The sequence below is a fragment of the Stenella coeruleoalba genome (genome assembly GCF_951394435.1).
Source record: "Stenella coeruleoalba genome assembly, chromosome: 2".
NCBI lineage: Eukaryota > Metazoa > Chordata > Mammalia > Artiodactyla > Delphinidae > Stenella > Stenella coeruleoalba.
The window spans coordinates 5,384,576-5,406,218 of NC_137147.1; the positions used below are offsets into that span (position 1 = coordinate 5,384,576).

The window sequence follows — 21,643 nt, forward strand, 5'->3', positions numbered from 1 at the left end:
TGACTTGCGGGGACACAGAGTGTTTCTGGACCCTCAGACCACCAGAGGGAAGTTGTGACATTGATGAAGAGGCCTGGAACATGGGAAAAGCTTTTATCGTTAAACCAACCTCAGATTCCTTCACACACCAGGTTGACTTATATCCCTATTTTGGTCTTCCCAGTGCTTGGGCTGGCCGAGCCCTCTAGGTGCTGGTGGATGACGAAGACCCAGAAAAGGTGTGCTCACGTTTGTGAGAGCAAGCCGAAGAAATACAGGGCATGCTGTTCCCATCTCATTTTCATACACAGTTCCCTAGAAGCAATTTCTCCTCCTTCAGGAGAAACCAACTTTTCATCGTCCTTACAGCTGGAGGTGTTCTTTGTTGCTTTTTTGGTGGGAGGGACAAGATGTACTTGACTTTTCAAACCCCAGGGCCGGTCAGGGCAGAGGGGCTGGGTACACATTTCCCAATCAAACCCAAATAATCTAAACCATGAAATAAAGTTTATCCAAACATAATCAAGGCTGGCCAATTTAATCCAAAAAGCGATGGGGAGACACCCTTGGCGGGCAGGGGTCCCTCTGTGTGGGATTTAGCTGCTCGGAGCTGCCCGGCGTTATACCTGCGGGGAATCATAGCCTGCCCGTCACTCCCACCCCCTCCTTGGGTGTTATTTAATAATAACCGAGAGCCCGGGGTGGGGGTGTGTGTGACCACGGTGTGTGGTCAGGGTGGGTGATGCATCCACCGTGATTTCCTCTCCCAGCAGCGTCCTTACACTCAGCAGGGGGCCACCGGGTCATGGCCTGGTCATCATTTTTGTGTCCCCACTGTGCATCAGGCTCTCTGCAGGGGCCTTCCCACACATGTAAGCTTCTCCCTTAGGAAGGCAACCTATTCTGTAGTTCACAGGTGACGAGACTGTGACCAGAGAGGTGATGCGACTTGCCCGAAGTTGCACAGCTGGTAGACGGCAGAGGTGGGATTTGAACCCGGGTCTCCTTGGGTCTGGGAGCCACAGCCTGCTCCTTTTCTTGCTTTCTGGCTCCCAGACTGCCCACCTGCTGGCCTTGTACCTGGCAGGTGTGAGGGAGAGGAGCAAGTTATGAATCACAGAGCAGCTCGGGGTGATAAGAATGCCTGTGTTTTATGATTTCAGCGGAAGGGATCAGAGGTCTCGAGACTTCTCCAGGGAGGTTAGTGCAAAAACGGAGTCACCACCTGCAGAGACAGGGGCAGTTGGAGTCTTTCCATAAGTCCAGGCATTTTTAATGATTGCCTTTGTTCATAAGAGGTGAGGAGTGGCTGGCGGGACCAGGCCCCCGGGTGCCTGAGTCGCCCTTGGAGCTGTATGTGAGCAGCGCTGACGCAGGCGCCCTCGTCTTGAGTTTCCTTGTGCTTTATTAACCAGCGCCTTGTTTTATTCTTGCTTTACTAGTAAAGGGAACCACTGCTTGAGGGCCCACTGTGTGCACGGGCTGCATACGATCATCTGCACCGATTCTTTCTCGCAACGTTTATTTTTTTTACTGCGGTACGCGGGCCTCTCACTCTTGTGGCCTCTCCCGTTGCGGAGCACAGGCTCCGGACGTGCAGGCTCAGCGGCCATGGCTCACGGGCCCAGCCGCTCCGCGGCATGTGGGATCTTCCCGGACCGGGGCACGAACCCGTGTCCCCTGCATCGGCAGGCGGACTCCCAACCACTGCGCCACCAGGGAAGCCCTCTCGCAACGGTTTGAGCCTATGTGTGCTGGAATTTATTTATTTTTTATCATGGTAAACTATGCAAAACATGAAATGTACCATCTTAACCCTTTTTGGTCAAGTCGCATTAAGTACGGTCTCATTGTTCTGCTACTATCACCCCCATCCATCACCAGCACTTTTTTGTCACCCCAAATGGAAGCTCTGTTCCCATTAAACACTCGTCCCCGCCCCCCCACAACTCCAGCCCACAGCCATCACTCCACTTCCTGTCTCTATGAGTCTGACCACTCTGGGGCTCTCCTATGAGTGGAATCACGGTCTTTTTGGTGTCTGGCTGGTGTCACTCAGTATTAGGTCCTCAAGGTTACAGCGTGTGTCAGAATCACCTTCTTTTTTATTTATTTATTTCTTTAAATATAACTGTTATTTCTTGTTGGAGTAGAGTTGATTTACAGTGTTGTGTTAGTTTCAGGTATACAGCTAAGTGATGCAGTTATACATATACATATATTCATTCTTTTTCAGATTCTTTTCCCATAGAGGTTACACCTTCCTTTTGAAGGTTGAGTAATATTCATTGTGTGGCTGGACCAGAGTTGATCCATTCCTCCTGTGATGGACACGGCTTATTTCCACCTTCTGGCTACTGTGAATAGTGCTGCTGGGAGTGTGGGTGTACGTGTACTCGTGGGAGACCCTGCCTTCAGTTCTTTGGGTGAATACCCAGGGTGGAATTGCTGGACCATATGGTAATCTGAGTCTCTGGGATGTGGACACCAGCTGGCCCAGGTTATGTGGTTAATAGGCCTGAGCGTCCGGCATGGAACCGGCCCCCACTGACTCGGGCTTGGTGCTTGTGGCCCTGGTCACGGGCCAGTGTCTTCAGTTCCTTTGAGGGTCTCTAACATCAGTCTCTCTTGTAAATGCTTCCCTACCATGGCCCCATCTCCCAGATGCTGGTTTTTGGCTGTCAGCTAAACATTTCACTAGCTTGAGAGTTGAGGGGAAGAAAATTTTGCAAATGGACTGTTTTCACTTTCCTTCCTGCTGTGTCCTCAGGGCGTTGATTTGGGTTCAGTTCAGCAGAAAGTGTATTTAGAGTGGGGACACCTGGGGGCAAGGTTAAGGCTGGCTGGTGTGCCGGGGCCTGTGCTGCCCCTCTCTGAGCCTCTCCTACCTGCCTCTGCTTGGGGGTCATCATGCCAACCTTGCTAAGATGTCAGCAGGGCTGTGCTCCCTCTGAAGGGGAGAATCTGCCCCTGGCCTCTTCCAGCTTCTGGTGGCTCCGGGCATGCCTTGGCTTGTGGCCGCATCCTTCCCGTCTCTGCCTCCATGGTCACGTGGCCTCCTCCTTGGGGGTCTGTTTTCTCTCCTGGATAATTAAAAGGACAACTGTCATTGGTTTTAGAGCCCACCCGGGTAATCTAGGGCGACATCTCAGATTCTGAACTTAATTATGTCTGCAATGACCCTTTTTCCAAATAAGGTCATATTCACAGATTCTAAGGATTTGGTTATGGGTGTTTCATTTCGGGGGGCCGCCATTCAACCCACGACATACCCCTTCCTGGATTGTGAGCCCCTCCAGGCCAGGAACCCCAGGAAGCCCTCTGTGAACTCCTGAGGTCTGGGACAGATCCAGGCACACGCGGGGGGTCCCCCAAATGTGTGGTGGGTTGAACTTGGAGCTGGTCTCCGAAGGAATGGCCACATGTTCCTTTCCCAGGAATTCGGTGATTCTCAGACGCTGTCACCTCTGGGCAGCACTCAGACCTGCATGGTTTACGGAAGGTTGTGTGCCCTCCCTCCCAATCCCCCGTGCCAAGTCAGAACACAGTTATTAACAGAGAGGCGGGTGGCTTTAAAAAAAAAAAGTCTGCAATGATTATTATGAGAAAAAATTAGTAGAGTTGAATAGAAGCTAAAAATAGCCGGACACATACTTGCCTCTAATCTACTTTTTTTTAAGAAAATATAATTATTTTTGTAAACCGGCTCTGAGAAGCCAGGGGTATTTTTAGTCTGCATTTTCTAAGACGTCGAGCATCTTTTTAGGAAGATGCACATGTATGATGTCACCAAGTCAGGGTGCAGTAGCCTGTGGAGCAGGGTGGGGACGGGGGTGGGTCAGAGGGTCAGGAACCCCCATTTGGCCGCGCATATCTTTGCTGGGAGGGTAGTCCCTGAGCGTCCTGACTGTGGCCACACCTGGTCCACTGGGAGGATTGAAGCTGGTTTAACTCCGGGACCAGGAGGGTCAGGGCTTCCCTCTGAGCGAGGCTGTGATGAGCCGGGTCTGAGTGGACCTGCAAGAAATAACCAAGACTTGAGGGAAAACATTCCATGGCTTTTTCATTTGGAGCAAAACATCGCCTCATGTAATATTCTCCCTGGTTTTTCCCATTGCCTCTGCCAGGTCCTTGGGCCGGGCACAGACCCCGTAACAGGAGGCCCTGTGTGTTTGTGTGTTAATATCTGAGTGTGTATTTGTGTGTATGAATGTGTGTATTTGTGCATGCATGTGTATGTATACGCATGTGCGTGTATTTTGTATGTATATGTGAGTGCATGTGTTTATATGTCTGTACGTGCATGCATGTGTATGTATATGTGAGTGTGTGTATGTATGCATGTGTGTGTGTGCGCGTTGTGTGTGTGTGTGTGGTGGTGTGGAAGCACTGTCAGCACAGAACAGGGCCCTCCCCCACCTGCACCTCCGCCCAGTGCCGGGTGTTTATGGTGGAGACACTTCTGATTATTTTTCTTCCCTGAACTTTGCAGTTCTTCCTGGATTGCGGTGTGTGCGATCATGTTTCAGCGCTGAGGTCCGCTGAAGCCTTTGAGGGCAAGTCTCTCTCTGGGGATGAACTGGCCTTCTCAGTACCTTCTGGGGGAGACTGCGGCCCCTGCCCCACCCCAATCTCAGAGGGAGCCCGCAGTTCCCAGTCCGGAAAATCTGGCCAGTCCCGTGGGTGCCCTGCCCAGGAGAGTGTGGCAGGGGGCTGCCAGCTTTGCCTTAGGACGGCTGAGTTCAAGTCCCGACTCTGACAGGGGTGCTTTGCTAAATGCTTACCGTGGGCTGCATCCTCAGCATCCCTCAGCCCAGCTCTGTGAGGAAGGCACTGTTATCCCCATTTTACACATTTGGAAACTGAGGCAAGTCTGACTTCAGAGACCTTAACCCCTTGATTAGACTTTAGAACTGTCCCTGTTATACTATACCACCTTCAGCCGCAGCTGGTATATGAAAGGTGGTGCCCAGTAGCAGGTATTACTATACTATTTTTATTGTTGCTATAATTATTATCAAAATCCTTACCATTGCTGTTTCCCTGGGTGGGGGTATTCCAGCATCCACATGGCTTTCCCCCTGTGGCCGAGTCCCGCCCCCTGATGTTTCTGGTTTCTGCGGGGGTGGGGGGACCGTTTTCATCTTTCCAGTGCGATGGGCATTCCTACCTTGCATCCCTCGGGCCCTCCCTCACCTTCCCCTCCCTTTTGGGTTTGTGTGTACTTGAGGTCTGACAGTCTTTCTCCTCTAATTGAGATAATGAACACAGTATTTCCAGAACGGCTGTACTAAAAGTCAAGTGCAAAGTGATGGTTTTCATTTCTCCTTCTCTCTTTCTCTCTCTCCTAATATGCATCTCTTTAAGGAGGGATTGGCTGAAAGCAAACAGCTAATAACCTATGGATTTATGGAGCCAGTATGAGCCGGCTTAATAAGCTTTTATACCTGGAACCAGCGTTCTGTCCCTTTAAGTTGAAACTCCAACTTGCTTGGTATTTTACAGTGCCTGGTTTCATTTATGCTGGAGCCAGACTTACTATGTGAGAGCCGTCCGCATGCTGGAATTAGTCTTAAGCTTGCTTCTGTGGCGTTGCCAAATTCCATGTTTGTGTTTTATTTAGAATTCTTTTCACGGCCAGCCGATTCTGTTCCGGCACACACAGGCGCTGTCGCGCCCCACAGAGAAAATAAGCAAGCTTGCGTTTTCTTTGGCAGAGGCCATGGCCACAATAGACTGCGGTCTCCGAAACATTTTTTAAAAGCTATTTTAACCCATAACAGATGCATAAAGTCGGCACAGGCATGCCAGTTTTCTTAGTTTTAATTAAAAAATAATTACTGTCTAATGGGATGTAACTGACACATTTGGATGAATGGTGGGTGACATTATCTGCAACTTATAAATGAGCGCCTCTCCCTTGGCCGGAGCAGAGGTGGGGACGAGTTGGGGAGGGGATCTGGATATCTGTTCTCCATTGCAGGGTTGGGGTAGGGGTGGCAGGCGCCATCCCGGTCACCGTCGGGTCCTGCGGAAGCCTTGGTGAAGGGTGCGCAGCACAGAGAAGGGACTCCTGCTGCGGCCAGTCAGGTAACAGAGCTGCCAGGATGCGGTGCTGAGCACCTGAGGATTGGTGGTATCTTGGAGCATCCTCTGTCCAGGCATGCTTGATGGGCAATTCTCACCTGTGGGGCTCTTCCGTGGTGTGACGGTGGTACTCGGGGGCTGTGGCCTCAAGCCGGCCCCCGTGATCCCTGCTCCCCTTCAGGAACCGTCCATCGGCTAGGTGCTGTGGGCGCTAGGGACCTGCTGGGGGCCATGTAAATAAGAAAATACAGCTGGGAAGGTAGAGAGGCAGAAAAGCAGAGGCTTGCCAGGTACTGCTGGTTGCAAGAAATCTGCACCCCAGATGCTCATCGTGGGTTCAGTTTTTAGGTAAAACTCAACACGTGTTGGAATCCGGAGTGGGGTGGGGTGTCTGGAGGGTCCCTGGGAGGCAGGGTCTCTGTGGGGCTCAGGGCAGGGACACGGACGTGGGCACACGGGTGGTGCGAGGAGGGCGGGGTCTGGGAAGGGATGGGTGTTTCTGGAGCTTCTGTGATGTCTCATCACGGAGGTAGGGAATCTTGCCTCCACTAATTAGGCAGCTGGTGGGTGGTGACAGATTGTCCTGACCTCTGAGCCCTGGTTCCATCGGCCCCTGCTGGGCGTGAGGGCCAGGCTCAGGCAGGGGCAGGAGTCAGTGTCCTGGGGCGAAATCTTCTGGGAGCCACTGCTGCTGGGCGGAGGATGCCAGAGGGTCGGGATGTGGAGACCGTCCCTCTTCAGGAGGCTCACATCCTGCCCACACAGTGTCCCGTGCCAGGGGCTGCTGTGCAGTGTTGCCAGGTGCCTCTGGGTAGGCCCGGCCTGAGCAGTGCCTTCGAGACGGGAAGGGCCACCACGCCAAGTTAGGACTTGCCTGGTTGACCTCAGACCCCACCCTCTCCCCTGAGACCTCGTGCTCTGTCCCAGCGTGTGGAGGCTCCGCCCGGTGGATTCTGGGAGACGGGACAGGCTGGGGGACCTTTATTTTTACTTTCGGGCTGGTGGTACTTCTCGTCGGTGGAGCAAAACGAGTGTTTCTTAGACGATGTTTCCCGGAGCCCAAATTCCTCAGAAGTGAAAATTAAGTTCCTCTATTAAAACATGAGTCATACCAGACCAGATGAGAGTCGTTTCGGCGTTCCTCGAATTTTTGGAAGGGAAACATCGCCTTCATGTTAATCCTTCCAATTATACCTTACTGCAGAATAATCCACTGAGCGTTTTGCAGCGCAGCCCTCTGCCATCTGATCACAGTTGGGGCTTTGCACGCGGCAGGTGAGAGGGAGCAACCCGGGGCCTTTATCTCCCTTTGTGTCGGCACACGTAGGTTGGCACAGCCGCGCCGCTTAGCGCTTCGGGCCTTCCTTCCTTCCTGGGCTCGTCGCACTCCCTCTGCGAGGTCTCGGGGATCTAATTGCTGTGAATGATTAATGTCCAGTTGAAAGGGTTCCATATCTGTCTGCTCATGTGAATTGGAAGCAGATGGGCGTGGGGTACAGTGAGCTCTCCGCTCCGTGCCCGGCCCTGGCACAGAGTCCCAGGGTCCCCTCTGCTGGTGGGTTTCCTGCTCAGGTGAGGGTGCAGAAGACAGGCTAGGTTTTGTTCCCTCAAGGAAACTGGTCTTGAGAATTCCCTGGTGGTCCAGTGGTTAGGACTCGGGGCTTTCACTGCCCTGCCCCGAGTCCAATCCCTGGTTATGCAACTAAGATCCCGCAAGCTGTGCAGCACGGAAAAAAAGAAAGGAAGGGAGGGAGGGAGGGAGGGAGGGGCGAGGGAGGAAGGAAGGAAGGAAGGAAGGAAGGAAGAAGAAGAAAAACTGGTCTCTAGATTTGGGATATCTTTCCCAGGAGCCTCCGATGCCCAAGTCCTAAACCAAGGCAGGGAGGTGTCACTGGAGGGGAGGGGCCAGACCCAGAGACTTCTGGTCTGAAGGCCGTGCATCCTGCTTTGGGGGAAAGCAACCAAAGCAGGCGGGAGGTTGAAGAGTGCAGTGAGGCTGGGGTCAGCCCCTGGGCTGTTGTCTCCTGTGCCTCCCACCCTCTCATCCTCTCACCACCGGCCTGGGCAACAGGTAAGCTGACCTTCGGCCCCAGATGCAGCTTGCAGGGGGGCAGGGGTGGAGGGAGTGTCGTCTGGGAAGTCTCTGCTGGGCCAGGGGAAACAGCAGCTTTGCATATCGAAGAAATACAAGACTTGAGTTCTGTAAGATGTAGCCGTCAGGCCAACATGGAGTTGCGTCTCTCTGGCTTTGGGTGCGTCACTTGATGTCTGGAATTTTAGCCTTTTTGGGGGGTCCATTTTGCTTCTCTTTATTCCACAAGATGCTCCAGCCCGCCCACCGCTCAGGTGAATCCTCAGGTAGGAGGACAGTGCTTAGGGACACATCTGAGAAAGACAGAGACGGAAGGCGTGTGGGGAGGATGGACCCGTGAAGTCAGCAGTCAGGATAGGGGAAGGCTCTTGGTTTGGAATGGGATACAGAGTTTGGTTTCTTGAGTTTGGCACCATCACATCTTTTGGGGGATGCGTGTGGGGCAGTAGGAGTGGGCAGGGGTTCAAGTTCATTTACCTTTATTAAGTTGAAGTTTTCTCTTTTTATGAGTAAGAAGAAAAAGCCCGTGTAGACCATGAGAAGCACAGGCTGGAAAAGCAGTTCGTTTACCCATTAAATTTCCCATAAAATAAACAAAGGTTTAGATCGGAGGAGCCCATGATGGAGGACTCCGAAGGGTGGGTAAACATTTCAAGTGAACCTCTGGGTTAGAGGTGGCAGCGTGTCAGAGCCTTGGACCCTACGGCAGCAGGTTCATTTATGTTAAGGAGGTCACCCTGGGGAGTTAGGGCAATGGACTTGAGTATCCAGAAGGAGGCACGTGTGTGTGCATGCACGCATGTACATGTGTCCACATGTGTGCATGCCTACATGTGTATGCGTGCACGGACGCATGTGCATGTGTGTGCATGAACGGTGCTTCCGCCCTCCATCCTGAAGACCAGGCTCCACGGTCAGCTGCTCTGTTGCTTTTGAAGGGCCAGGGAGCAGTGAAACATGCACAGGACCAAGAGGGAGTGAGACCCAAATGATGCCCTAGTGTGTGAATGCAGGCTTTCCTGGGGGCCCCGGCTCTTACTCTCCGGGTGCGTATTGGCCACCGTGCTGGTGCTTTCAGGGGCAGAGATGGGCGGGCAGAGAACCCTGCCGGGGAGTTGCCAGGCCTGGGCTTGCCCTGGCTCTGCCCCTTCCTAACTGGGTGACCGTGGCCTTTCGCTTCCGTCTTGGAGCCTGGGTTCCTCACTTACTAGGAGGAGATGATGGTGTTACCTAGTTTCCAGTGTGTGCACGGCGCTAAGCACGGGGCCTGGCCCGTGGAAGGCCCCAGCAAGGGCACCTTTACTGACTGTCCTATGATGATCATTGTGATTGTCGGTGGAGAGGAAGGTGTCTTCTCCATGATGACCCACGCTGGGGACAGCTGAGCAGAGGGGGTGATGATGAGGGCCGGGCCCCTGCCTCAGGGTCCTCTCATGTCCTATGTGTGGAGGCCCCAGGCTTTGGAGTACCCAGGTGTCCCCTGCTAGACCAGTGTGAGCTGCTCTTTGGGGCTCGCCTGGCCCTCCTTGTCCCCTGTGGGAAGCCGTGCCCTGTCCTGGCTTTCCGACTTTGCTGCCTGTGTCTCCTCTTTGAATGGCCCTCCGCACCTCGCCACGAACCCAGACCTCAGGATGGCGGTTTCCTGGTCCTTGGGCACCAGCTGCTTGGGTGCATTTGGGAGCCTGTTCCAGACCCAGAGCAGAGGGGCCAGAGCCAGGGAGGTGGCTGGCTGAGCGGAGAGATCTATTCTCAGTCATTTCTCCCTGGAGAGAACCTTCTCAGTAGACACCTCTGTAGAAAACCCGTGGCCTTGTGTTTATTGTTGCTGGTAAAGTTCAGAGGTTTATGGGAATTCTGGGCAACTCTTCTTCCTCCTTCCCCTGGTCTTGCCCATCCTTTTGGACCAGCTGTCCCAGCCTTCCGATTTTCTACAGTCCGTGTTCTGCCTGTGTTCGTTTGTTTCTTCCTGAAGACGTGGCATGCTGTTGTCCAGAGATGTGTTGGGGTCAGGTGTGTATAACACGTGTGCCTCCGTTGCCCCCTCCTGTACCCATGACAGCTATTACTAGTCCATCACGGTACCTCTGTCCTTTGGGCCTGGGCGTCTTAAGTGGCTAAGCGAGGCTGCCACTGCTAACTGATCACACCAGCCCAGAAGCTGAAATTTCATTTCCATCCTGGCATGACTTTGCCGTGAGGGAACTGATAAGAGAGGAGACACCACGTTGCACTGTGCCCTCAGCCCTTGAGGGGAATGTCTGCGTCTTGTGGGTCTTTCCAAGTCATTGGACAATTGGGCGGAGGTAGTTGGGAGGCCTCGGCTGAAGTGTAGCCGTTGTAAAAATGATGCTGTCTCGCTGAGGGCTGGTGTGTGCCGGAGCCAGTCTGACCCTCTGGAGCAGAGCGTATTGCCCAGTGTTGCGGTGAGGATGCAGAGAAGGAAAGGCCTGGCGTGAGCTCACAGACTTAGAGGCAGAGAGGATGGTTGACCCGGCCAGTTCAACCCCAGGCCTCTCACCTCTCACCTGAGCTACGGGGGCCTCACCCTCCCAGATCTTGCTCTGGCCTGGCTGCCTGGAGTGGTGGGCACTGGCCCACCCGAGGCTGAGGTTTCCCCTCCCTGCCCCCGGGGACCCGTGTTCTCTGGTACCTGGTTGAGATCACTGTGAGCCCTAGAGGGCGCGTGCGGGACGGTGGCCGCCCGCTTCTCTTCTCTGCTCGTCCCAGCTGCCACGGGCTGGGGAGGCCCTTGCACTGACCTGGTCCTGGCTCGGGACTCGGCTTGTTCCGTCACATGGTCTCCGTGGTCTCTAGGGGTTTGCACCCCAGAGACGAGCCTGCTCTTCCGTCACCTGAGAATTCCCGGCTGATGTCAGCTGAGGCTGTATGTTTTGGGGTCCAGTAGGAATGTGAGCTGAGAGAGACTGGGGACCCATGGGCCCCGTCTTTCCAATCCTTTGCCTCCTGAATCCTCGTCACAGTGGCCACTCCCATCTTACAGATGCAGAAACTGAGGCTGGTACAGGTCAAGCTCTCCTATAGAACCGCACGGCTATGAAGCAGCAGAGGGAAGCTCATCCCAGGTCTCCGAGGCCACAGCCTTTCTTTTCCTCCCTCTAGATGTGGTTTGAATTTGCCTCCCTCCTGTGCAGCCGTCTCTGTGCTCTGCTCCCCCGGGACGTGCTCCCTGCCGGGAGCCTTCCCTCCCTCCTCTTGGGTGCCCTGGCCTGGCTGCAGTGTAGGTGTCTGCCTGCATGTCCCCCTCTCTAGACTGAGGCAGGGACCTTGTCTAGTGACTTCTGTATCTCTGGTGTGAGTATCCTGCCTGGCTCACTGAAGGGGCCTGCTGATGTCTGGGGGATGGGTGGATGGACAGCCAGAGTGGTCCTTCAGCAAATACACCTTCACGCTACCCCATTGCGCCCTGGGTCAGGAATGCGTCAAGCAAGTCTGGCTGAATTCTGGGCAGAGGCTCTGTCCCCAGCCTCCCTGGACAGGATGGAGGCGGCTGGGTGTGTCACCACCCAAGGGAGGCTTGTTAGCCGGAATCCTGAAGTCGAGCCAGAGAGAGCCCGAAAGCCCCTTTCCTCTCGTTAAACGCAGCCCCGCGCTTGGTTTTGCTTGGGTTAGCCTCCCGCCAGCGGCGCGAAGGAACGGCCCTTTTATTACTTCCGCACTTGGGGAGACCTCGAGAAAGCTAGGTGTAAATATGAGAGCCTGCCAGCAGCCAGTGGCAGCAACTGCCTATAAACTCCAGGTAAATAGTGTGGTGATTAGCGGCGCGGCGGCCCTGGAGACGCTGGCCTCTGCGGGGGCAGGTCCCTGTCCGCACCTGGGATCCAGGGCTCAGTGAAGTCCCAGGGCCTGTGGCTGGCACCCCGGTGACGCCTGGGCTTTTCCATAGCGGGGAAGGGGTGGCAGGCCTAGCTGAGCTCAAGTTCAAACTGTGCTGCTGGGGAGGACGAGGGATTGGATCCTGAGCTCTTGCTTTTAAATGTCAGGACCCTTGGGGATGTCCAGGGGAAAGTAAGCTCCTCGTTGCAGCCTTCACGGCCTCCGAGACCTCTGGCCTCACCCTCCAGGGCTGTCCCTGGGCTCCATCACCCAGCCAGGCCGTGCATCACAGCTTCAACTGATAAACTACTCGCGTCTTCCTAAGGCTGCTGCTGCGACGTTGGTGTGAGTACAGGAAACATCTGTAGCTGGCTCAGGGTCACCCAGCCCACACACCTGGTTTCTGGGTGGAGCCGTGGGACACTGCTAGGCCCGAACCCCGTTGGTGGTGGTTGGCAGGTGGCTGAGCTCGGCCTCCAGGGCTCCTTGCTGAGCCCTGGGCACCTCTGCCCTTTGGCCTGGCTGCGCTCTACCCGGCAAGCCCCTCAGGCACTCTGGGTAGCCTGTTGACTCCCAAAGAGCCAGCTCTCGTCCGCATCTCGGGACTAGCTCCCCTGGGCGGCATTTAGTACACACCTCTGGACTGAGTCCATCACCTTCTTGTGTGGAATGGGGGGCTCCCAGGGCACAGACTGTGCTTTGAGCTTTGTGTTTCTGTCTCTGAGTCTTAGCATGTAAGTGGGCCTTACTGTCCAGGAGGGTCTGAGTGAATGAGTGTCTTGCCCATCAGAAGCAGGTAGGGCACTGGAAGTGACCAGAGCGAGTGCCTGAAGCTCACCTGGTTTCACGCAGGAATTCCTGGTCCAGAGGACTCAGCTGGAGGGAGTTGAGATTGGAAGGGAAGGAATGGGGGGTCCCTTGCCTGGGTGAATTCGAGAGCGGGGTCTGCAAAGACTTATCATGATGCAGAGGGACCCCTGAGCTGGAGTGTCATCCTGTCCTCATACTCTTTTTCTCTTTATGATTTATACCGTAGCCACATTGATAATAAAGGGATATAAAGTCTCTTACTTTAAGTAAACCAGTAACAGAAGCATTAAAGCAATGATGAAACAATGGGAGTCATACATTCAAGCTATTGGAAAGGTTATCCCAGTAAACTACACAGCAGAGGAACACAGAATTTAGCTCTGAGCTTCCTGGCAGCCTTTGCAAAAAGGGAAACACGGTGACTTCTGATTTGCTTATGGAACAAAGCATAATGGTTCAAGACAGAGAGATTTTTGCATCAACTTCAAGTCTGGGAGACTTCATCTCAGGGTTTTTTAGATAAGACAGGGCTTTATCTAAGATAAAGGTCCAGGTAGTAACTATGTTATGCTCTGTGGGCCCCAACCATCTCTGTTGCAACTACTCAACTCTGCCATTACAGGGCAAGAGCATCCATGGACAGTGTGTACTGAATGGGTGTGGCTGTTTCAATAAAACTTTATTTACAAAAACAGGTAGCCAAGCCAAGGCTTGTCGTTTGAGGATCCCTGAGATAAGGAATAGTGACTGTCACACTGCAGATCACCATGGCACTGAGCACACAGAAACGGAGACAGGTTCTCATACTGACCCTGGTAGAAGTTGAGACAGAACATAAAGTGGAGGGTCTGGTCCTTTTATTCCTCATCCCCAGACCTCATTCGGCATCTTTGTCCCTAGAGAGAGAGAATCGGGTCGAGGAGGCCACCGGCTCCAGCCCCGGGCAGATGCACCTCGCTGGCTTAGATGTTCCCTTCCCGAAGCCCTGGCCTCAGGTGTTCAGGAAGCCCTGGCCTTGCGGGTTCCCTTCCTGTGAGACCTCACTGTAAAGGGCGGCCCCTTACGGGGTGACCTTGACCTTCCTTCAGCAACTTGTTCTGCAAAGGAAAGGTGTTTGAAGGAAGGCCTTGGGGCTGGCTTTATGGCTTCACAGTGGTTAAGAGGTAGGTGGGCTGGTATTTTCTTTTGATTGTTGGAGACGCTGTATGGGATTAGAAGATTGTGCATGCCATGACCCGGTTACTCTCAGTTTGTTTACTTATTCCTGACCTAATTCCCCAAAGGCTGGGAGGGGGGCGAGGACTGCTAAGATATACATATGTTTGAGCTGCTTTTCCTCCTCTGGAAAGTGGAGGTTTGTAAAGCTCCCAGGGCGGGACCTGGCACACAGGAGGCGCGGGGAATTGACTTTCCCCTTTCCTTAGATGCCAGTGTAGCCGACACCTTGCAGTGTGGCTGCTTTTAACTAACTGTTGTCAGAAGTGGGCAGTGCAGCCTTTGGGAAAATCCTTGAATTTCCCCAAACTGTGTAAAACCTGCATGGGACACCCAGAGTAGATGGGAGTTCTCCATGATCCCAGCCGGCCCTGGATTCTGAGTTAGGGATGTCCCCGGACGCTCATTTTTAGGGTCTGAAGAACCACTGGCCACACCACCCTGCAGTAATGGCCGAGGATAAAGCAGCATCAGAGGTACCAGCCCCAGAATTCTCTCTCGTCTTCCCAGGACAGCCCTACCCTTCCTTCAAGGAACTGTTTTAATTCCCCCCTCCCACTGCTGTGAAAAATCACGTTTCATTAAGTAACGGTCAATTCAGCCTTAATGGAGGTGCATCTTCCGAACACCTGCCCACAGGTCTGGGACCTGGCCCACCTGTCCCGTCCCAGGTACCTTTGATAAGAGGTGTTGTCACACCAGGTGGGCTTAAATTAGGAACCAATCCAAGCAACTGTGTTCACATTGCCCACGTGACCTTATTGTGAATGAGTTCATGAGTTTCTTTCGGGTTTTAGCGTTTTTAACATTTTTGAACAAGGAATGCCCTTCGTGACCACCTTCAGGGACCCAAGGGTGGAACTTAAGATGTTGGCGCTCAGTTTAGTCTGAAACATTCCTTCCCCAACTTTCGCTGAAGCTCCCCCTCTGCCTGGGTGCAGGGAAAGAGGGAAGTCACTTTTCAGGGAGAAGGTTCTGGACTTTTGTCGGATGCATGTCAATGCCCAGCTCCTGGCTGCCCAGCGGTGGCCCTATCACTGAGGATGTGCTGAGTGAGCAGCTGAGGGGTCACGGTGGGTAACTGGCAGGACATCTGTGGAGCAAGTCCTGGGGGGAGGGGTCGCCATGCACCCCCTACCTGTGCGCTGTTGGGGTGAAATGCCAGGGCGGGGGGAGCAAAGTTCTGGGTCCCCCACCTGCCTCCCTGCCCCTGGGCCTCCATCCCCCCTGCACTGTAGGGCGAGATGCCCTCAGTCATGGCAGACAAGAGGAGCTCAGGGCGCTCGGTACAGGCTAGCTGGGGCTTCATAGGAGCCTCAGCCTCTGCCTTCACCCCAGACCCCCAGGAAATAGCCGGTCTCCAAAGTTCACCAGGCGCCACCACGCAGCTGGGGCATTGGTCTTAACTGCAGCAACTGGCCAGGATGGGGACTGCACACCCCATCATCATGTCCAATGCGGCCTTTTCCGTTCCAAGGTCAGCTCTGACTGTGCCCACACTCTGGGGGCCAGGAAGAGCCTGGAAGTCTGGGGCAGGGGCAGTGGCCCAAACCATGAGGAAGAAGCCTTTCCATCTGCAGCGGCCTGGGAGGACAGGACCACATGGTACCCCGGACCTTTCTGCGATGCCTGTTGGCTCGAAGGTAGGGGTGAGAGGGGCTGGGCAGGGGTGCTGCAAAAGGATTTATCCGGCCCCAAGGGGTAGAGGTAGTTGCTTGCTGCTGCGCTGTAATGATGCATTCAGGTGTGTGTGTTGGGGGGTCCCTTTATAACTGCATGCCCCCCCCCCCAGCTCAGAGCCTGGTGATGCCTGCACCGTCTCCGCCCGTGACGGTGGGATTTGCGGGTGCAAACCTGAGACGAGTGTGGACCCTCTGGCGGGTCCGTGCTCATGTGGCCATCGAGGCCTGTTCTGCCTGCTGGGGCAGCAGGGACGAGAACGGGGCTGGTGGGCGGTGCAGCAGCCGCTGCCTTCCTGCTCGGTGGCTGGGAACCTCCTTCCCATGTCTGAGCCTCAGTTTCTTCCTCCGGGAAATGGGGAGTTCATTGAGATGACATGTGGAAGGGCCCAGCCTGGTGCCTGGGCGTGCTAGAGGCTTGGAAAAGGCAGCTGACATTTGTCCTGTCCAAGTGGGCTGTGGTATTGGACGGCCGAGGGCAGGGACCAGGGAGCCCCACACGATTCTCCGTGGACATAGCTTTTCAGTGGCCACCCCTGCCCCAGAGCTCTCGGGCTCTGCGGCCCTGGATTCTTGGTGGAGGGTGGGGAGTTGTCTGGCCTGACTCCCTCCCCAGCCAGAGACCCAGGTCCAGAGTGGGGAAAGGCCTTGCTCAGGCCACTCACTGTTCTAGGCACTGGGATCCAGGGACAAGGGAGGCAGCCCCTGGAGGACACCAGGTAAATGGCCAGGGAACAGTGCAGTGCATCCAGGGACCATCATGGGAGGCCAAGACTTTCCCCAGGCTGCACGGAGGATGGGAGGCCACTGTAGGCAAAGGGAGCGACAGCGCACAGAGTGTGAGGGAATAGACACTTCTGGGCCCTACGAGTAGCCAGCTTGACGTCGGGGGCCTGGGACAAAGTGCACAGGGGGTGGAGCAGGCCGCTGGCAGCAGATCAAGAGGTACCCAGGTGCCAGCTTTGGGGGTCTGCTGTTTCTCCAGGGGGGCAGCCCTCTAATGGGAGACTGAGGGCTCCCAGCTGTGTGACCTTGGATAAGTCACTTCACCTCTCTGAATCTTAGCTTGTCATCTGTAAACTGGAGGAAGCACCCCAGTGGAATAATGATGATGACAATGGTGATGTCTCATCAGATTGTTGCAAGGCTCAACTAGGGATCCAGATGTGCACACGCCTAGTACTTGGGAGGGCTGGTGTCGCCATTTGTGTCATCCCCCCCTCCAAAAAACCCCCCAGTATTTGATGTGTTAATTGTGCGTGACAGCTTTTCAACTACCGATCCTTTTTAAGCAGTGGATGGTCAATTTGTTTTTCAGGCGTTCTTTAAAATGAGTCTTGGTTTGGCTTCCAGGGGTAGAAATCCCTGGCTAGAGTCGCATTTTCCTCTGTAGAAATATTTGCATGGGCCACTGGCCACTTCTCCTGGGAAACTGGATGCTCTGTGGTGTTAATCCGGTCCTTAGGAGAATGCTGGGGGCCTGGAAAGTTGGGGCCATGTCTGTCCACTCTCTGACCTGCCTCAACGCCCAGGCATCTCCTCACCACGCCGGGCCTGGCTGTCCCCATGTCAGCAAAGCGTGGTGTAGGAGGAGAAAGGCCCGAGGGCCTCCCCGAGGCCCCTGGCTGTGGACAGGGAGGCCTGGCTCCCTCTGGCCAGCCCGTGGACAACTGGGAGGCTGTTGCCTACTCAGTCTGGATCAGCAGATATTGACGGAGGGCCGGCTGCTCTGTGCCAGGCCCGGGAGAGGGCCCAACAGGTGACCCGCATGCAGGCCCTGCCCTCGGGGAGCTCCCCGTCGGGACCCCTGCTTCTGATGCCGTTCTGGGTTGACTTGGAAGTGGCCGTGCCACCCTCTTGCCCTGTGCCGGGGGCACGTGTCCCTAGTGGCTGTGGCCCAGGCCTGGAACAGGCGTTTGCCCTGGCCATGGTCCTGGCTGGAGTGGTGGGCCTCACGCTGTGAACACAGATGCCCCACACCCCAGCGTCACGGGCAAGGTGGCTTCCCTGGGCCCTGGGCAGAGAATCCTCCACCTTTGCGGGGGCAAAGTGCCCAGGCCTCCAGAGGAGGTCTGTCGTGGTTGGAGGGCTTCCAGATGTGGGTTCCTGAGCCACGGGCGGGGAGTAGACCCCTGGCCCTGATAGTCGATGTGCCCGGGGTCTCAGCCGCCGCCCACATACACGGGCTCTGGCCACGCGACCAGCCTTTCAGTGCTTGGCACGCGCTCAGCTGTGGGCTTTCGGAACAGGGATGACGAATCTCCAAATGGGATTTCAGCCGGGCCCCTACCTCCCCGCCCACCGGGGTGGAATCGGCCCTCCCTTCAAGTCTGACCAGGCCTGGGCTTGGGGGCCAGGGTGGGCCTAGAGGGGTTTTATCGCTCACCCATGCTGTGTGTCAATAAGATTGTTAAAAAAAACACAAAACAAACCACAGCCAGACAAGAGTCCCTGTCCGTGGTGGAATCTGGTGCCTTTAGAAGGAGAGGGATGGAGAAGTAAGGGGGAGCTCTTCCACAAGAAATAGACTCTCATATCTTGGGATTTGGGAAAACAGAACTGGTGAGGGTTTTTTTTTTTTCCTTCCCAGGCACTCCGTATTATTAAGACACTCTGTCTTATAAGGGATGTTGGATAATTAATCCTGTGGTGAGACAATAGCAACAAACGTTCAAATATATTTAAATGATGAGCAAGCTCTTTAATGTGGACCTGTAAAATCATTGTGGGCCAGTGGCACGAGGGAGGGGGGATTGGATTTATTGAAATGTACTTTTCCCCTTCAGAAGATGGGACTTTCTTTTGTGTACGCACACACACATACACACACACACATACACAACGCACACACGCACGCACAGAGCATTTAGCCAGAACCCTGCTAAGTCTTTTCCCTTTTCAGTCGAAAAGAATCAATTATGCCTTGTGGTCTCTTTCCAAAAACCACTTTTGATGCTGTGATTTTGTTTCAGTCGAGAGCGCTCCAATCAGCCCCTCAGAAACAAGCAGGGGGAAAAAAATGCCCTCTCACCAAATTTCTGGGCGTCTGCGCAGATTCTCAGCAATTGAGAATATTGACAGCAGTCAGAATTCCGTGGCTGTTGAAACTTCGCCTCTAATTGAACTGGGAAAGGTAAACCCAGATTCAGGGCTCTGCACGCTGTAATTGCAATAATTTAATTTAGCTATTTAACCTGTAATTCAGTGGTATTTATTAAGGAGCATGGGAGAAAATGAGGCCATTAGGAGCCAGAGATGAATACATTGAAATGAAAATGAACACTTCTAACTGCCAGTTGACCTTCGGTTTGTAGCAGTTTTTATTAGGCTGGTCACGGTAATTACCAGGACGTGAATCGGGGAGGAAAGTGAATAATTCCGTAATGAACATTTTTATTCATTATCTCACATTTTCAGGAAGCGGACAAGTTATCTCGCTGAAGTATTGGCCTACACACCCTTTCTGTTTGTTTTTTAAAAAATGATTGTTTGTGGACAATAGCATCATTCCATGTGGAGGGAGGTGGCGTCCAGGGCGTCCAGAGAGGCACGCTGGTGGGTCATCGGTGCTGGGTGTACTTCTAGGGTGCACGGGGGAGACAGCTGTACCGTACAATAGGTATTGTCAGCCTGGCAGGGACCAGGAGAGTGCATGCCTGCCAGCCCCTCTGGGAAATGTTTTTCCAAAATTATCGATCGGGTGGAAAGCTTTCTTGACTTGAGAATACGTAGGTATTCTTGTGTCCTTTTAGGGTGGTTGTAAAGCAGTTCAGTATTTAGAGGGCTGGAGACATAGCTGGGAACATGTAGAGAGATCCCTCATGCCCTTGGGTCCAGGAATTCAACTTCTGGGTCACCATCCTGAAGATTAGCTAGGTATATGCCTGAAAACATGGGCACGCACTGCAGTGTCCTTGTCACAGTGGAAAGTTTTGGAAGCAAGTCGATTCCAGTAGGAGGAGAATGGCTACATGAACGGTGTCCCAGCCGTATGATGGGAAACATCACATAGCAATGAAAAATAAGGATTTTACGGCGTTTCTCCCAACGTGGGAAAATGCTCCCAATGTAATATCAAGAGAGAAAAGCACAAACCAAAACGGTATACAGTAATAGCTCAGTCAGTAGATGTCTGTTTGTACAAGTCCACTGAAAAGGGACTGGAAGGGAGCACCGAAATGTTAATGGAAGTTACTTTGGTGGTCTCTGTTTTCCTTCTGTATCCTGGTCTGTATCTGTAAAATTTTCTACAAGAAGAAAGTGTTCCTTTAAAAATCAGAAGACGCAGTAACATTGATTTAAAGTTGTGGTGACTTTAGCTGATCGGAAAGAGAAGTTTCTAGCCGGACACCCTGCCTCGGGCTCTGCCAACCTTGTGGTTTCATTAGCTCCTCCCACTTCCCAGAAAACCATTCAGCCCTTAGATGTAACAGGGGGATACGAGCTGAAAACACTTGTGTCAGCCCAGTGGTGATGGATAGCTTCCCATCACGGAAGGCTTGGATCCCTGTGCGTTTGGGAGGCCTCTTCTTTTTATTGGCTTTATTTCCATTCCCTTCTTGTGGCCCCGAATTGGGAGTCAGAGGCCCTCCTCCTCTGGGTCTGGGGCTGCACGGTCCAGAAGTGGGGGCATATGGTGAGGACATCTGTTGAGTTGATGGGCCCCAGTCTCTGCATCTTCTTCGCTCCAGCGTCTGCCCAGTCTCTGGCAGTGGTCATTTCCATTCTGATAGAGATGTTAGAAAGAATCATATCTGTTCATGCAGCTAGGAAGAGGGAGTATGCGGTTTGTGTGTGTATCTTAGCGTTGTCAGAAGAACCTTATTAGATACTTGGATGATATCCACCCCCCCAAACAGGGTCTTCATTTCCTCCCTGAGTGCCCCTTACCCTCTGATACCCACAGGAACCTCCTGGAGGCTTGCCTTCCGGAAAAGAAATTATTCTCTTTCCAATTTTCAATTTTCCAACTTCACTCCTTTTCTTTATTAAGTGCACTATGGTTACTGGAGAGAAAGAAAGAAAATGACAGCTCTGCCCTGAATTCAGAGTGCCCGCACCCTGCTTTGCATACCGACTTCAGCCGGCTGGCAGGAAGGGGCCAGGGCGTTCTTTAGACCCGGGGCGGCGCCTGGCAGGCTCTGGGCCCTCTGCAGATGTGCCCATCTGCCCGTGGTCCTCTTCTCACTTATCTGCTCGATGCCACCAACCGTAATCCTACACAGTGCCCCAAGATGAGATGACGGCTGGCAAAGGCTCTGTCATGAACCCTGGGAAGGGCACAGGTGAGGGAGGCAGGAAGCCACACCACTGCCCCCCTGGTTGTGTATCTTGGGTGTCCTACCAGGCTGAGAATAAAGTTCACGAGATCATGTATACAAATCCTCCCGACCAAGTTCCTAGCAAGTTCCTAGCTCGGGGCACATGTTCCTGCCCGCTCTAGCCCTGAGCCTCGATGCTGCCATGATGGGCATGGTAATCATGATACCCACCTAACTGGTGTGGACCCAGTATCGCCTTGGATGTGAGGACACCTGGCTTATGGCAAACGCCCAGGGAAAGGGCTCTCGAGGTGTCTAATACAGCTTGAAAGCATTTTGACGTGTCAGAGCGGACGGGTACACGTGCTCCCTGCACACAGAGCTTCCATTTTGTCGGTTGAGAACCCCAACATCCTTTTTCCGTTGCCTCCCCCGCACCATGGATACAGGGCATTCTCTTTGTAGGCACATGTTTGCCCAAAGTGCAGCTGACCCGGTTGAACCTCTGAGGCTCCCTGGAATCTTGGGAGCATTTGTTAAGACAGCTACAGGTGGCAGATAGGCAAGGAGGATGGCCGCCACAGAGCGAGAGCTTTTCTGGAAAGACTGTGGCCCTGGGACCTTCCGTTACAGGTCCGTCCATAGCCATGGTTGTCACTGGGGGAGACGTGGAGACATGGAAACCT

The 21,643-nt window shown here is 53.8% G+C and overlaps 1 protein-coding gene across 1 annotated transcript in view; it reads left to right on the top strand.

The window, feature by feature from the left end:
* Positions 1 to 15,011: 15,011 nt before the first annotated feature.
* Positions 15,012 to 21,643, top strand: part of BCL11B (BCL11 transcription factor B) — a gene marked incomplete at its 5' end in the record, with an annotated part of 29,359 nt that continues 22,727 nt past the window's right edge. The window contains 2 exons of the mRNA XM_079912784.1: positions 15,012 to 15,090; positions 15,810 to 15,965. Of these exons, the coding sequence (XP_079768910.1) occupies positions 15,012 to 15,090; positions 15,810 to 15,965 (235 nt within the window). The remainder of the gene's footprint in view (positions 15,091 to 15,809; positions 15,966 to 21,643) is intronic.